The sequence below is a fragment of the Heloderma suspectum genome, chromosome 3, assembly GCF_057233095.1.
Source record: "Heloderma suspectum isolate Gila_16-S chromosome 3, 16-S_ref, whole genome shotgun sequence".
Lineage (NCBI taxonomy): Eukaryota > Metazoa > Chordata > Lepidosauria > Squamata > Helodermatidae > Heloderma > Heloderma suspectum.
The window spans coordinates 9704866-9721258 of NC_139460.1; the positions used below are offsets into that span (position 1 = coordinate 9704866).

Here is a 16393-nt window from a genome sequence, read left to right on the forward strand (position 1 = left end):
AAGAGCAGGCCTGGCAAAACTTTTAATTATTGGAAAATGACCACTGAGGATGTGAAAACCCACAGTTATAGGAACAATTCCAAGGAAAATTATCTCCCAAAAGGTGATGAAATTGTGCTCTGGACACACCCCAAGTTAAAATAAATCAGTGTAATTACTCTATACTGGTTGCAACATTTGCAATTTTTGTACCAGACGTACACCAGCCAAGGAAAGGGGAAAAGAGGAAGAATCAAACTGGTCAAGACTCCCACAGCAGGAGCAAATAGAAGACTCCCTTCACTTTAGGTCAAAAAGAGCACTGTTCTTTTGTCAGCCCCATCACTGGACTTCATTTTGGGAACAACTCATAGGCGCAAAAATGGCTTTGTCAATGGGAGAATAAGATTCGGGTCTTGTTACAGCTACCTCATTAGTATAAAGAATTAAAGCGTGTCTTAGGACCCACAAAACTGAAGACAACCAACCAGCTTATGTATGGTGGCCCACCAGGGGCTTGGTAATTTGTCTTTTTGGTGCTAGCTTGGAACTACAAAAATTATGGGAGTGGGAGGGAGAAGGATATCTATCAGGCCACAATACAATCAGATCCAGGTGTAGCTAAGGTCACCTTAAACAGATGGGATGTACAGATTTTGTAAATCCGTTCTGTCTGCATGTCACGGATTGTCAGGTGCCTTTCATTCCATCCTCAGCTCATTGATGGAATTGGATTTTTTCTGATTTCTTGAATTTGCGCAAATTCACATTTGTGGAACTTTGCACTGGTGCAAATTTGCACTTGCAAAATGCACAAATCCCTCCCCCAAATGTGCAAATACCGTCCAAAATGTATATTTTTTCTACGACTAAGTTTGTATAAAATTCCAGAAAGTAGTCCATGGAATCTGTGCAACTCAGGAAAAGCTGATCTGCCTCGAGTCACTAGCAGGCCAGATGAGGCTTAACAAGCTGAAGCTCAATCCTGATAAGCCAGAAGGGTTGTTGGCTAACACGGCCTTCTCCAACCTGGTGCGCTCTAAATGTGTTGGACTACAATTCTCATGCAAGCTAGGGATGATGGGAGTTGCAGCCCAACACATCTGGAGGGTGCCATGTTGGGGAAGGCTGGGGCATGGTTTATTAATATCAGGAAGTGGAATTCAACCTGTTCTGGGGGTCGCACAGCCCTTGAGGACCACATTCACAGCTTGGAGGTGGTCCTTGATTCAGTATGGCTGCTGGATGCTCATGGCATTGGCAGCTTACTGTGCCTTTTACCAGCTTTAGCTGCAATGCCAGTTGCATCCCTTCCTAGACAGAGAAGACTGAACCACAGGTATCCACACCCTAATAAAACTGCTGTTTTGATTAATTGCTGGTTTTATGCATTTTGTAGTCAACGGCACACTTTTTAAAAAATCTACTTTGTTGTGGGTTCTACTGTTTTTATTTTTTTTTACTTTATTATGTGATTCCTTTATTTGGGGGGCTGGCTGCCTTAACATGTACATGAAAAATGGGGTGTAAATCCTTAACAGTGCAATATTATGTACATTAACTCAAATGTAAGTCCCACTGGGTTCAGTGGGGCTTACTCTTAGGTTAGTTTGTTTAGGATTGCAGCCTAAGGTAAATAAACCATGACTGGAGAGCTATGTTCAGATTGGGTGTGTGACAGCAGGTATGGAGGCCTGATTCAAACTTCAGGGCCTCCATGCTTAGTTTGCGCTAGACAGAATCCATGGCCCTCTCTGTTCATGCTTCCTTCTACACCTGGGTACTGGAGAACCAGCTGCAAAAAACCCTCTGCCGGCTGGTTGTGGAAGGGCTTGGAGGAAGTATTTTGCATTTGTCTAGCCCAGGGGTGTTGAACCTCTTTCAGTCCAGGGGCCAGATTAATTTTTTTTAAGCTCTTTTGGGTGTGTGTGTGGGAGGGGACCCACTGTGCCAAAATACCCCCCCCCCATACCAGCATATTTTAGCTTAAAACTTTTACTGCCAGTAACTAAGCCTTAGGAAGGCATTTCAACCTTTCAGAATGGGGGGAAAATGCACAAAAGCTGGGAAACTATCAAACCATCAGGGGAAAGGTGAAGGAGGCATGGCCTTCTCAGGAGTTTCTGCAACTATGGTCTAGCATGTCTTGGCTGCACTTTCCAGATAATTGCTAGACAGTTTCAAGTTGCTTCCTTTCTCCTTGTACCTAGGACCAAGCAGAACACCTGGGAGAAACTGGCATCCTTCTAGCCTACTACCATGGAGCCATGCCCCATTTTGTCCTATAGGCAGCTCAGTTGGGGTCCAAAATATTCAGTGGTTGCAACTTCCCTTCTTCTGAATCTGATAACTGGTCATTCACATTTATAAAAATGGCATAAAGACAAAGTACTTGAGCAATGTACTATCTATGTTCCAGAGCCTACGTGACTTAAGTGAGGAGGGAATCAACTCCAACGGTTATCATGCCCTGCTCAGTTCAAAAGTCTCTTGTCATTCAGAATCCTTTAGCTGAGGTACAAATGCATACATCCCTGACGGTTTTAGGCTCGTGACAACTTTCAGATAGGTTAGATTGCACAAGTCTCCTTTTCCTATGGGAAAAGAGAGGTTAAAATAAGTCACCTTTCATTAGACAAAAGTGGAACTTCTTGCAACTCCCAGTCTCTGTGTAAACATTAAATATTGCTATTTCACACCCACCTTCCCCTACAGCAGGAATGGACAGCTTCATGCCAGTTTGGGGCTACTTTATAAGCAGATGTAGCTGTCAACATCACCCCTCCATTAATCCTTGCTTCCATGATTTCTGCCTCTTCTCTGCTCGGCACAACAGCATTGATCATGCAAAAGGGGTGACGTAAGCACGGGATGTGGACCCCCGACCCCCAACGCTAATGTCACCCCCAACACAGTCATGCAAGAATAGGTTCATCGTTTCCTAGCGCTGCTTCTTGGAAAGAGGACAGCCAGTTTCCATGGAACCAGAGATCTCCATAAGTCAATATGGAAGAAGGTTTATGTGGTCCCTGATATAGCCCACATACCGATTCATTGCACATCCCTGTTCTAGAGAGTTTCAACATATATACTGGTTAGTCTGTTAAGTGAAAACTAACTTCCAATTAGCGATTCATAATTCAGATTAGCACATGATTTATGAAGTGGACTCCAAAGGGTAACTCATGTTGAGACATGACTTCAATTACTATTATAGAGGAATGGGGCTAAGGATGCAATGCCTACTTGTACCGAATAAGCCGGATAATCTTATTGTTCATGAAATCTGAAGAGTGCGGGTGAGAAGAGTCAACACAAAAGCCGTCGCTCATGGCAATTTTCAGTACCTCCTCCACAAACACCTGGAAACTGTTAATTTGCTTCCTGGCTGGCAGTACCCACAGTCTCTTTAAGTTCTGCCTTGTGTACTCCTCTTCTGGAAGGCCTTCCACGCTTGCAACCCAATCCAAGGTCACATGGTAGGGATCCTGCAAGTAACTGGATATTGACGACAGGTTGCCATTGTAACAGAAGTAGAGTTTGGATCCCAGGAGCTTCAGGAATAAACTGGAGGTGCTAAATATGTGGGCGTTGAAGACTTCCATGTTAGAAGAGGACAAACTGTAGATCTGGGGAGCTTCGCGGACCGTGAAATGAACCGTCTGAGTCCTCTGATCCAAGGTGATATTGAGCATAGCGTTCTTCTCTGCTTTGGAAAGTTCCACCTCTTTCTCCTGCAAGGCCTCAATCAGCGGCTGGACTTGGTAAAAATCGGCTTCTCGGCGAAGCAAGCCCATTTCTTGGAAGTCCTCAGGGAGGTCCAGGTGAGAGGTTCGCAGGAAGTTGAGGATATAGCGGAAAACTTTCCCATCCCTGTCAATGAAGCAGTTGCCTTGGCTGTCCCTCTTGGTTGGCATCTTCCCACTGAACATCGCACCCAGCATGGAGTCTGGAAAACTGGTCAAGGTGGAGAGTGAAGTTGTATACAACTTCCCACCAACGTTTAGCGTGATAGGCTCCGACATGACGGGAGAATGATGCAATGTCAGGGATAGACCTGGGAGGAGGAAATATCGAGCACCAAATGTTAATATATGAATCATTTTGGTTCTGAGGGGAAAAAAATAACTCCTCAGTCACTGGAAGCTGGTGCCTCCAATGTCAGTGGGGTGGTGAATCTACTCTGGGTTCCAATCAGAACCAGTCGGAACTCTAAGGTTAGAGTTCTGACTGAAACCTGGAACGGATCCACTGTCCCAATGACATCGGAAGTGATTCTAACATTCCGTTTTCCATTTCTAGACTCAATGGGAGTTAGAATTCTGTTTTATTCTACACATGGGGGGGGGGGAATCCTGAGGATGAGATAGATATACACACTATATTTTTCTGTTTGTAAAGTGGGATGTCCTTGTGCAGGAATCCCCGTGGCCTAAATGGTGTAGAAGACAAGGTAGGAGTAAAGATGATAATAATGGTAAGAAGGAAAGCACCCCTACTAACCATTACACCTCTATTTAATTAGTGAACACGAACAATTATTTTAACAGTTCCTCAATTACCACTGCCTACTCCATGTATCCATTCCTAGGCACATGTTAAACCTCACACATATCTTCTAATACCCTGCTCCCCTCCATTCCCTTCCTTGCCTCCTTACCTGCAAATGACAGGAAAAAGCAGGGCCCAGTGGTGTTCTTCCCATGCAGTTATAAAGGAGAGTTTAGAAAACAGAGTGTCCGAGCAATAGATCACAGAATCATAGAACAGTAGGGTTGGAAGGGGCCTACAAGGCCATCGAGTCCAACCCCCTGCTCAATGCAGGAATCCAAGTCAGAGCATCCCCGACAGATGGCTGTCCAGTCTCGTCTTGAATGCCACCAGTGTGGGAGAGCCCACCACCTCCCTAGGGAACTGGTTCCATTGTCGTATTGCTCTAACAGTCAGGAAGTTTCTCCTGATGTTCAGCCGGAATCTGGCTTCCTGTCACTTGAGCCCATTATTCCGTGTCCTGCACTCTGGGATGATCGAGAAGAGATCCTGGCCTTCCTCTCTGTAACAACCTTTCAAGTACTTGAAGAGCGCTATCCTATCTTCCCTCAGCCTTCTCTTCTCCAGGCTAAGCATGGCCAGTTCTTTCAGTCTCTCTTCATAGGGCTTTGTTTTCAGCCCCCTGATCATCTTTGTTGCCCTCCTCTGAACCCTCTCCAGTTTGTCTGCATCCTTGCAAGGATGCAAGATGCAAGGATGCAGAGAATCTGGAGGCAACCAGGAAAGTTTCGAAACCCATCCTGAGTGACAAAATGCTGCAGTGCTTTCGGAGAGTCAGATCCACATTCCGCTGCACATTCTATGCATTTTTATCCATAAACACGAGAGCTAGAAACTTGCTTTTTTTAAAAAAAAATGCATAGAACGTGAGCATTCAAAAGCAGCTACTAGGTTTTGCATTAGAGGCTGTAGTTCATACTTATGGCACCACTGTAGCCATGTGGAGTTTTTGACGGATACACATTTTCTCAAGTGAATATGGTCCGGGCGTACATCTACATGATCAAGGCAATTCAAGGAAAAGCCTCGCATAGACAGCCCCTTTCTCTTCTAGCCTTTTCTGTATATTGGGAGGTGACAGTCCAGTCCTCTGGGCTGGTTAGTGTAGGCTTTCCTTAGAGATGGGGTGCCGAACCTCAGAGCCGGGGTCCCAATCCAGCCCTCCAGGGTCCCCCAGGAGGCCATGCCTCTTTTCCTGAGCAACTAATTGTTTGGTGGTTTCCTGACATTTGCACAGTTTCTCCCCCATTCTAAAATGTTGAAATGCCTCTCCTACGGTTTAGGTACTGGCAGTAAGGGCTTTAAACTAAAATAGGCTGGCGTTTTGGGCCCATCATTGGAATGCATCCCCCGAAAGCTTCTCTGAAACGGAATTTGCTCCTCGGGCTGAAAGCGGATCTGCACTCCTGCCTTTGAGTAACTTTCGTTTGTTCTCCTGTGCTTAGGGACTTCTCCACATCAGGGTTTTTATCCCAAACTTTACTGGGGCTTCTGCTTCTGGATTCTTTGTGGGCTTCACACACACTTCCTGGTTGTTTTTTGTTTTGTTTTGAGGATTGGCTTTATCTGCAAGTTCTATATGTTTCATTATACAACGACTAGATGGCACTATTGTTATAGCGCCACTTCCTCTTTACACGAACAAATTCAACCTGCTTCTTTTTATTACCTCATTATTTCTGTTTCAAATAAAGCCGCAGAAATTATTGGAAAGCATGGGAAAGACGCTGGAGGTTGATGATGTCATGTAAAGGACCTGCAAACATCTGTGAGTAACCGATCTCAATCGCAGGATAAAAGCTCCATGTGGAGAAGCCCTAGGTGGCCAAATGGCCCAGCATCTACGGGCTGGTTCACACATACAAGTTCATCACTTGATGACTCCAGCATCAAGTGTTGAATTTGCAAGTGTGAATGAGCCTCCAGAGGTAGAACATGACATGTTTCAACAGAGTGACTTCTCATATTCAGCTGCCAGGTTTCAGACATGTGAGTAATCAAGGGAAGAGGAAATCCAAGCGATTGTACATACATGCATGTGAATCAGTCCCTGGGTATAGAGAAATTTAGACTTCCCGACCATGCCAGCGGCCACCAGCTTGTCTTAGAGTTAATGAAATTTCCACTTTGGAACAGTGTCTGAACAGTGTTCCAGGACTATAAATGCAAGAAACTGCACACAGGTACACCATTAACTCTGCTGCTGAGGCCAGATAAGATTTATGTACCATTTTGAGATGGTAACTTTAAAATATCTGCAAAAATAAACCGGCACAAAGAGACATTAGAAATCGTGTGTTGCAGGCAAAGCTGATGGAACCTTCAGGCCCGATTCCATCCATTATGACATGGTGTGCTGAAATCTTGCATATCATGGATGAGAAGAGGGTTGTTTTACCCACCACTTACTTTCTTCAGCATATCAAGTGAAAACAATATGTACTGGAGAGATATTTCACTGAGCCATCGTTGAGGGAAGAACAGATGGGCAAAGAATGGTCTTGGCGGAGGCTTGTACATTAGGATGTCAAGGGAGCATGAATGATAAGAAACCTATAAATTATTTTGCTGGATCAGATCAGGGGTCCATCTAGCCCAGCATTCTGTCTCTAACTGAGGACAGCCAGATGCCCGTGAGAATGTCACAAAAGGGACATAATGGAGATTACCACATACTAGAGACAGAAACATGGTAATCAGAGGTATACTGCTGCTGAATTTGGAAGTTCCATTTAAACCTTGTGGCTAGTTATATTTAAGATAAAATAAAAATCATGGCGGATAGGTCTGATCCCAAGTAAATATGCACAGGATTTTTCTGTAAAGTTATCTTAATGAGTGTCTTCTGCATACAATTCAAGCTCCTTGTTTCAGCCTACAAAAGTCTATATGGCGCCAGCTAGCTAATGTTTCGGTGTTAGGGCTCCTACACTTTTAACATTTTAGAAAGAAAAATGCTATTAGAAGCAGCTTGACCCCTCTGGAGGTCCCCAGATTGCCGTGATCCCTTCCCCAGGGCCCACCACTTTCCACCAATCACAAGGTGATTAATTTGAGCTGGAAGCCATGTGTAAGCAGCTCTGAAATCTTTGGAAGAAGAGTTGGTTCTACATGAAATCATGTTATTATTCTTTAAAGGCACAATTCTATGCATGTTAGGCAGAAAAAAGTCCTACAACTCCCAGCATTCCCCAGCCATAGAATGCTGGGAGTTGTAGGACTTTTTTCTGTCTAAACATGCATGGGATTGAGCCCTAAATTTCTTAGATGCTTTTCTCAGAAAAAGACTCAAGTCTTCCAACTGGGATTGAAACATACAAAAAATTAAAACAGCTAACAGTAAGATACCAAGACCTGATAAAACAACTAAATTCAGAAGACCATCATATGCCTGGGAGTAGAGACAAGTCTTAACCTAGCACCAAAAAGATGACAATGTTGGCACTGGGCTGACCTCACTGTGGAGATCATTCCTCAGTTGAGGGGGAACCACCAAAAAGGCCCTGCATCATGTTATGAAATCAGGGGTTTAACTGTATGACCTGCAGAGTCCCTTCCAGCTTGGTGATTCTAAGACTGGGGTCCAGGTTTAAGATGAGCCCTGGCAAATATCTCCATTGTACTAGGAAATACCTAAGGACATATGTATGTGTGAAGACGTACTTCCTTTTATCTGTCCTGAATCTCCCACCCATCAGCTTCATAGGGTGACCCCATTGGGTTCTAGTATTTTGAGAGATGGAGAAAAATGTCTCCCTAGCCACATTCTCCACACCAGGCATGATTTCATAGACCTCTATCATGTCTCCCTTTACCCTTCTTTTTTCCAAGCTAAACAATCCCAGCTGTTGTAATCTTCTCTCATAGGGGAGATACATTTTAGGGTGCAATCCTATTCAGATAGGCGGCCGCCTCCAAACTCGGAGGCGACCGCCTATCCAATGCAGGGCAGGAGAAGCACGGAGGGGATCATTCCCTCCGTGCTTCTCCTGCCCTGCATTTTCGGCTAGACAGCCGAATGTAGCTGTCTAGCCGCAGGAGAGCAGAGCGGGGGAGGAGGCTGCTGTATGACACACTGGATGTGTCGTACAGGCATTTCCGCCCTCCCTGCCCCGGAATGCCCCCCGGAACGCCCTGTTTTGGCAGCTCCGCACTCCTCTTGTGAGTGCGGAGCACGGGGCTCTTCCACACTGCCTCTGAGGCAGCGCAGAAGTGGGGGGAGGTCGGTTCTGTGGGAACTGACCTCGGAGCGCGGGCTCCAAGGTCGGTTCCTGGAAAACCAGATATCCTATGGCCGTCTAGCTGCTGTCTAGCGGCTATAGGATTGCTCCCTTAGTTGCCCTTTTCTGCACTTTTCCAGCTGAATGAGAGCACTTCCTTTCTCCCTCTCTCCATTCCTTAGCCAAGGGGAGGGGGGCAAGTATCTGTATGAAAGAATGGTTCAGAACCTGCAGGGCTTCAGCTCCTAGGCCATATAGAAATGTTATAAGTAAGTAAGTAAATAAATAAAGCAAGAAAGCCTCTGGAAGGCAATTAAAAAAACCCGAGTCTCTTTGACTTTTACTTAAATAAACCTTTTTCAGCCCAAGGGACAAGTTCCATTTCAGAGAAGCTTTTGGAGGCCGCATTCCAGTGGTGGGCTGGGCCAAAGGCAAAAAGGGGGTGTCCAATGGCAAAGGTGCAGGGCCAAAACACCAAAAATACCTGCACATTGTAGCTTAAAGCTCTTACTGCTCGTAATTCAGCCTTAGGAGAGGCATTTCAACCGTTTAGAATGGGGGGGAAATGCACAAAAGCCAGGAAGCCACCAATGACTGGTGGTTGGGGGAAAGGGGGCGGGGCCAGGAAAGGGGGCATGACCCTCTAGGGAACCCCAGGTGGGCCAGATTTGACCTCCAGGGCAGGAGGTTCTGTACCCCTGGTGTAAAAGAAAACAGAAAGGACAAGGCTCAATTTGGAGAATGAGAGACCTGGCTTTGGGGCTTTGAAAAATCTCAAGGTGTTGGCTGAAGATTTGATGGGGGAGCCGTGGACTTCAGCTCCGCTGGGGTGGTGACACTGTCCCCATGCTCAACTTGTATATTTTTGCAAATAAATGCTAATAGTATAAGTGAACAATAAGCCTCCAGTGACCTCCTTCTGCAGGGATTAGAGTGCTACACCCCTGGAACATCTCGCCCACTGGAGATGTGAAGCACATGCAAAAATAATAATTCTAGAGCCGGGGAGAAGATTGTGGTTACACAGTTTTGTGGGAAAGGCCACACTGCACATATTTGAGCCATCGCATTTAAAGAAGGTTCCAAAGCTGAACCCTAGTGATCTCTCTGTAACATTAAGGTCTGTATGTTTTTTTCAATTTGTAACCTAGCCTGAGCGCTAGGGGTGAGTGGGTTAGGAATGTAAAAACACGAATAGGGTCCATTGCAGTCCCAGCTCAAGCATGCTTTCAAAGCATGATAGAATCTCCAAAATCCCACCCTTAAGTCTTCCTTTCACACATATCTCCTTGTTTTATCTCCAGGCTTAGATCACAATGCAAGGTACAGCTAATCAATTTAAGTTTGCACATGTGTTACTTGATAGTTTGGGCCCTGCTCCCCCACTTTATGCCTTTAATCTCCTAAACCATCCCTACTTTTATAGAGAAGATCACAGGTAATCTAGATGGGTGCTGTTCGATAACACACAGATGTCTCCTTTTACCAACTCTGGCTTGCAGGCTGTACTCAGAAGCAAAAACATTAAAAGCTGCTTCAAGGATCAGGGTTTGCCTTTGCTGGTCTGTAAATTCTAATCCTAACTGCCCAACCCCATTCATGTCTACTCAGAAGGAAGTCCTGCTGAATTCAGTGGAGCTTACTCCTGAGTAAATGTGCACAGGATTGCAACCATAATTTAATTTTACGTTGCCTCTAAGGTACAGACTTCTTTCAAAGGGGCAGAGGTCATGCAAAAGGCTTTGCGTGCAGCTCAGGTTTTGACAACCTCTTGGCGTCTAACAAACTTGTGTTTAGAACAAATTCCAGTGCGGACATGACAGACAAAATCCAGACATTATATGGAAATAGATCAGCCTGAGAATAGAGTATCTACCCCTCCCTAAGACAGAGAAAACTGCCTTATACTGCTCAGATTACTACTCCAGTGTTTCTTACTCTGACTGGCTGCAGCTCCCCAGGATGTCAGGCAGAGGCCTTTCGTATTGTCTGTTACCTGATCCTTTTAAAAGCCAAAAGTGCCAGGTATTGAATCTGGGGCCTTCTGCATGCAAGGCGCGTATTCGATAATGAGCTATGGTTCCTCCTGAGAGGCAGCATGGGCCAGTCGATGGAGTGGCAGACATGGGTTTAAGTCCTACCTCTGCAGCAGAGTCACTGAGTGGCCTTGGTAACTATCAGTCATGGTTTCTCATCTCCAAAACAGAAATAATAATAGAAGCCAACGTCAAAGGGCTTACTTATGTACCATTCATAGCCTTGCTCTTCCTCCACAGGAAATAGCACTTTCATGTAACAGCAACCCTGTGAGGTAGGTTATGTATAACGTGACTGGCCCAAAGCCCCGTAAGGCATAATCGCATGCATGTTTAGGCAGAAAAACAGTCCTACAACTCCCAGCATTCCGCAGCCTGCACTGCTGGCTGGGGAATGCTGGGAGTTGTAGGACTTTTCTCTGTCTAAACATGCACGGGATTGTGCCCTTCGTCACCTTCACAACCAAAGTGAGGATGTGAACAAGCACTGGCTAAAGATATTTTGCTGCCTGAGGAAAAGAGGCCGCCCCACTCCATTCTACCTATAAAAGCTGACGGGGAGGGTAGTTAAATCTTATTTTAACACTGACAGACGTTAACGTTACTTCAACGGGACAGCATCCTCCACCACACCCAAGGGCAGTGCCAGCACCGTGTCTCTGAGGGTCCTTGGACAAGACACCCTCCATGCCCCCACTCGCTGAGCGAGTCTACCTTCTCACCACCGTTGTCACTAACTGCTGTAACTCCTCATCCTCTTTCACATCACTGCTACCCGCTGGCTTTCTGGACAGGCCGAGAGCCAGTGAGCAAGCAGGCCGTGGCATCTACTGCCTCTCTTTCCCACCACCACCATGCCTGGGCCAGAGCAAGAGGCAGGTGAACAAGCAGGCTGCATCGGGGAAGAGGAAGGACAAGTCCAGGGAGCTCAATGGAGAAGCGGAAGAACAAGTCAGTGGGCCCCTGCTGAGGTGTGGGCCCTCGGCACGTGCCCAGCCATGCCCACCCTTGATGCCGGACCCGCCCAAGGGTCACAGGAGAGCTTAGGGAGTGCAAGACAGGCCATGTGGCAGCCACAGCTCTGTCCTCGAGATAAGGGGCTGCCACCACCCCCAGTATCTGTTTCCTGAGGCGGTTGCCTCGCTCTGCCTAATAGAAGAGCCAGCCCTGGATGTAAACAAGGTGAGGGAGAAGACATAATTCAGAGAGAAAGAGAGATGGAAAACTGGACATTCGAGATGCTCCAAGGGAAGGAGGCGCTTTCGCAACAGTTTTCATTAATAATCGGAACTCTTACCCGATCAGGCGTGAATAGATCTCTTTCCTTTCACCACCGAAACAACCACCACCCACTGGCTGTCGCGCACCTGGGGCAGCGGTGGAGAGGCGACCCAGCCAGGGATGTGGCATGCTCGTGCGGGCCCCAGCCCTTCAGAGATCCCTCTACCGAGGCTGCCTGCGAATGCTCAACCAGCACCCCATTCACTGGGGGACTTCTGTCCCGCTCCACCCCTCTTGCCCCCCTGCCTGCTGCATTGCACCACCTACCTTTCCCCCTGTCAGTCCACTGAACCCCTATCCCAGGCGCCGGAGGAAAGAGCGAACGCGGTGGGGAAACGGGGACGAGGCAGGCAGCAGCGATGCCCAGCCTAGCCGCAGAAGCGGGGAAGCGCAACGCTCCCTGGGACCTGTATTTCCCAGGCGTCGCGTCGGCCCCCGCCGCCAGCCGGGCACCGGACTACGACTCCCAGGCGGCAGCGGGGCCGAGCCCGGGAGCGATCAGCTGGCGTTAAAGGGGACGCAACGCCGGACGCGCTGCCGGGGTTTCGTGCTTCGCGAAAGCGCCGCGGCGGGGCCGTCTCCGAAAGGAGCCCGAGGTGCTTTCCGCAGTGGAGCGCTCGCTGCGGCAGCCTCGGGCGCGATCGCGCTGCGGCAGCCGGGTTTGCAGCGGCGGAGGCTGAGCGCAGCGGCGAGGAGGGCAGCGGAGAAGGGGCGTCTTCGGCCGGGCGGCTTCGGTGCCTGCAGAACGAGAGAAGTGAGTGACCCTTTGCCTCCTGCGCCCCCTTTCCTGCTCTTTTCCTCCTCCTCCTCCCCCCCGTCCCCTGCCAATTGCCCAAGAGCCGAGGAGCTCAAGGGGTAACCGGCGCGTCCGGTCCTGCGCATTTTTGCTGGGAAAGCGGCCCCAGTGATGTAAACGGGTACAGGCTTGGCCAGATTTAAACTGGACTGACTTCTAGGATCATCAGTGCCGGGGGGATATATATCTCTATATCTGTTTTACCCTGGCCCCCACCCCCCAGGGCTTCCCATTATAGACAAACCCACGGAGGCGAGGTGTGCCCATGGCTATGCTGGTCCCTGAGTGGAGCCTCCCAATTCAGGCGTAGTATACCCTCTGCATGCTGGGTGATAGACCAGAAGAGAGGGGCAGTGGGACTCTTGCCCTGCGTGCGGGCTCCGCAGGGGTGTCTGGCTGGCTGGGCGCTGCCCGAAATAAAACGCCGGGCTGTTATGTGGAGCTTTGAGCCAATTCCCTCTGGGTTTTCTCTCCCAGCCAGGGCCTGCCCTACCATTAGGCAGAGTGAGATGGCAGCCGGTTCTGGATGTTATGAAAAGGCAGCAAACTGTTAAGTCGTTTTAATTTTTTATTATTGTATTTTTATTGCCAGGGAAGGGGAAAGATGCTTGTGGGGTTTTTCTGCCTCGGGTGCCAAAATATCTTGGCTCGCTTTGGATACTATGCACACTTTGACTGTGGGGGTGGAGTGTTGGCACAATTCGCTGCTCCACCACAGGCTGCAAAAACATCTTGGGCCAGCCCTACTCCTAGCTGTATGAGATGTGCTCTGTACATGCTCAGTGTTGCTCTTTTTCTCAAGGGTGACTTCGCCTCTTTCAGGGCTGAGGTCTTAGGTTCAAAACTGATTTCGGAGCTGGGATTGCTTTACCTAGCTTCTATTTTTGTTTCTGCTGCTTATTCCCTGGGGCTACTGTGGTACCAAGGGTCTGTACACAAAGTTACTGTACAGCAAGGATTTGAGAAGACAAATAAACCTGCTGAAAGGGAGTGGCCAATGTGGAAAGGTTGAGGATTCCCCTGCTCCATGAGAACAAAGCTTTGGTGAAAGAGAAATTGGTGTTAGACATACTGATATAGAGATGGTGAGGCAAGTTCTTTCCTACTCAGAAGATAGACTGGCTTTTTATTCTTTCTTTTCCCTTTCATTTCCATCACTGTGTACTTCTACAACAAAAACTCTTGAGTCTAAACCAGTAGCCTTCACCTTAAGGCTGTTGGAGAACTGCAATTGCAGGGCGAAAAATAAAGATGTCCTTAGCGCATGTATTTATTTATTTATTTATTACTTTTCTATACTGCCCACTAGTTGAAGCTCTCTGGGCAGATCACAATAATTAAAACCGTAAAATACAACATGATAAAACATAACACAAAAGTTTAAAACTACAGTATAAAACCAAAATGAAAAAACAAAACAAAATAAAAACAAGTCTCAGCGCAAAGATTTAAAATACCTTAACATATTTAAAAACAGAAAATGAAAAACTAAAGTGCCTTGGAAAACAAGAAGGGCTTATTTATTTATTTGTGTGTGTGTGTGTGTGTATGTGTATATATATATATGTTTTATTAGCTGCCCGTGTGACCAGCTACCCGGCCACTCTAGGCGGCATATAATACAAATAATAGCACAAAATACAACAAATTTGCATAATCAACTGAACAAAACAACATTGCTCTAAAAAACCCTAACCCACCCCAAATGAACAGCCAGGATTTCAAAGCCTGGCAGAAGCTCATCAAAGACGAGGAATGGCGAAGGTCACTAGGGAGGGAATTCCACAGAGTGGGGGCCACCACAGAAAAGGCCCTCTCCCTAGTCCTCAGCAGCCTAGCCTGTCCTGGCTGATGGGACAGAGAGAAGGCCTTCTGAGGCCGATCTTGTTGAGTGGCGTCCCTGGTATGGTTGGAGGTGCTCAAGATAGATTGGGCCGGAGCCATATAGGGTTTTAAAGGTCAATACCTTGAATTGGGCCTGGAAAACAACTGGTAACCAGTGCAACTCCTTCAGCACTGGAGTGATGTGGTCTCGCTGACAGCTGGCTTTAATCAGGCGGGCTGCCACATTCTGCATCAGCTGCAACTTCCGAACTGTCTTCAAGTGTAACCCCACATACCGCACATTGCAGTAGTCTAGGCGAGAGGAGACCAGGGCATGAACTACTGAGGGGAGCGGGTGGTTAGGGAGGTAGGGGTGCAGCCGCCATATCAGATGGAGTTGGTACAGTGCTGCCCGGCCCACAGCTGACACCTGAGCCTCCATGGACAGCTGGGAGTCTAAAATGACTTCAGCTGGCACCAAAAAGACCACAATGTAGGTGTCAGTGGAGCCTCTCTGGGGAGCTCATTCCACAACCAGGGTGCCACAGCAGAAAAGGCCCTCTTCTGAGTAGCCACCCACCTCGCTTCATTTGGTGGGGGCTCCTGGAGAAGAACCTGTGAAGATGATCTTCGGGTCTGGGCAGATATATGCAGCCTTTCCTTCTAGAAGGATGACAACGTGTACAAGGTTCTCCCCCACCCCTTATAATTAATCGTCACGGCAACCCTGTGAGGTAGGTTAGGCTGAGTGAGAGAGTGTCTGGCCCCAGGTTATCAGCTGAGCTTCATGACTGAGTGGAGATTTGAAAATGAGTCACCCCAGTCCTAGCCTGAGATGCTGGCTACTCCACCACAGTTGCTCTAATTAGAATCATAGAGTTGGAAGGAGTCTGAGAGATCATCTAGTCCAACCCCCTGTTCAATGCAAGCTCTGCAATGCAGGATGCAGTTACATCATCCCTGACAGGTGGCAGTCCACCCTGTCCTTAAATACTTCCAGCAAAGGAGAACCCCCCATCTCCTGAGGCAGTTTGTTCCACTGCTGAGCAGCTCTTACTGTTAGGAAATTTCTCCTAATGTTTAGCCAAAATCCACTTCCCTGCAATTTCCACACGTTGGTTCCAGTCTTGCGCTCTGGAGCACCAGAGAACAAGTCTGCTCCATCTTCTGCATGACAGCCTTTCAGATATTTGAGGACTGCTGTCCTGTCTCCCCTTCATCTTCTCTTCTCCAGGCTAAACATATCCAGCTCTTTCAATCGTTCCTCATAGGACTTGGTTTCCAGACCCCTCATCATCCTGGTTACCTTCCTCTGGACATGCTCCAACTTATGTAGGTCCTTCTTAAAATGGGGCACCCAGAACTGGACACAGTGCTCCAAATGTGGTCTGACTAATGCAGAATAGAGCAAAACTAATACTTCTTGTGATCTGGACACTATTATTTTGTTAATGCAGCCCAAGATTGCATTAGCTCCCTTAGCTGCTGCATCGAACTGCTGGCTCATATTCAGCTTGTGATCCACTAAGACACCTGGTTCCTTTTCACATGTACTGCTGCCAAGCCAGGTCTCCCCGATCCTATACTTGTGTCTTTGATTTTTGTGTACCTAAATGCAAGACTTTACATTTCTTAAGTAATTCAAGGCTCCTTGAGCTATTAAGTGCTTGCCCATGGAGGAGGCAGCCCCCTGCATCTCTGTGTGA

General features: G+C 47.4%; 2 protein-coding genes across 4 annotated transcripts in view; one reads left to right on the forward strand and one right to left on the reverse strand.

The window, feature by feature from the left end:
• KCTD21 (potassium channel tetramerization domain containing 21) lies at positions 1-12548 on the reverse strand. 3 transcript variants are annotated; one of them, XR_014788947.1, is made up of 3 exons: positions 12335-12548; positions 1407-4036; positions 1-1018 (listed from the first exon to the last, which is right to left on the reverse strand). XR_014788947.1 is itself a non-coding variant. In XM_084842494.1 (2 exons), the coding sequence occupies exon 2, from the start codon at positions 4002-4004 to the stop codon at positions 3222-3224; it is 783 nt and encodes a 260-aa protein (XP_084698620.1). In that variant the 5' UTR covers positions 4005-4036; positions 12335-12548; the 3' UTR covers positions 10-3221. The 3 variants fall into 3 exon arrangements, 2 of the variants coding, with proteins under 2 accessions (XP_084698620.1, XP_084698621.1); XM_084842494.1 differs by having other exon boundaries at positions 10-4036; XM_084842495.1 differs by lacking the exons at positions 1-1018; positions 12335-12548 and adding an exon at positions 12084-12297 and having other exon boundaries at positions 1455-4036.
• LOC146349341 (uncharacterized) overlaps positions 12195-16393 on the forward strand; it is an 18013-nt gene continuing 13814 nt past the window's right edge. The window contains exon 1 of the mRNA XM_084845391.1: positions 12195-12821. Within this exon, the coding sequence (XP_084701517.1) occupies positions 12195-12821 (627 nt within the window). The remainder of the gene's footprint in view (positions 12822-16393) is intronic.

Excerpts from the sequence above, each read along its gene's own strand:
- KCTD21 (XM_084842494.1), bottom strand. The coding sequence starts at position 4,004 with ATGTCGGAGCCTATCACGCTAAACGTTGGTGGGAAGTTGTATACAACT.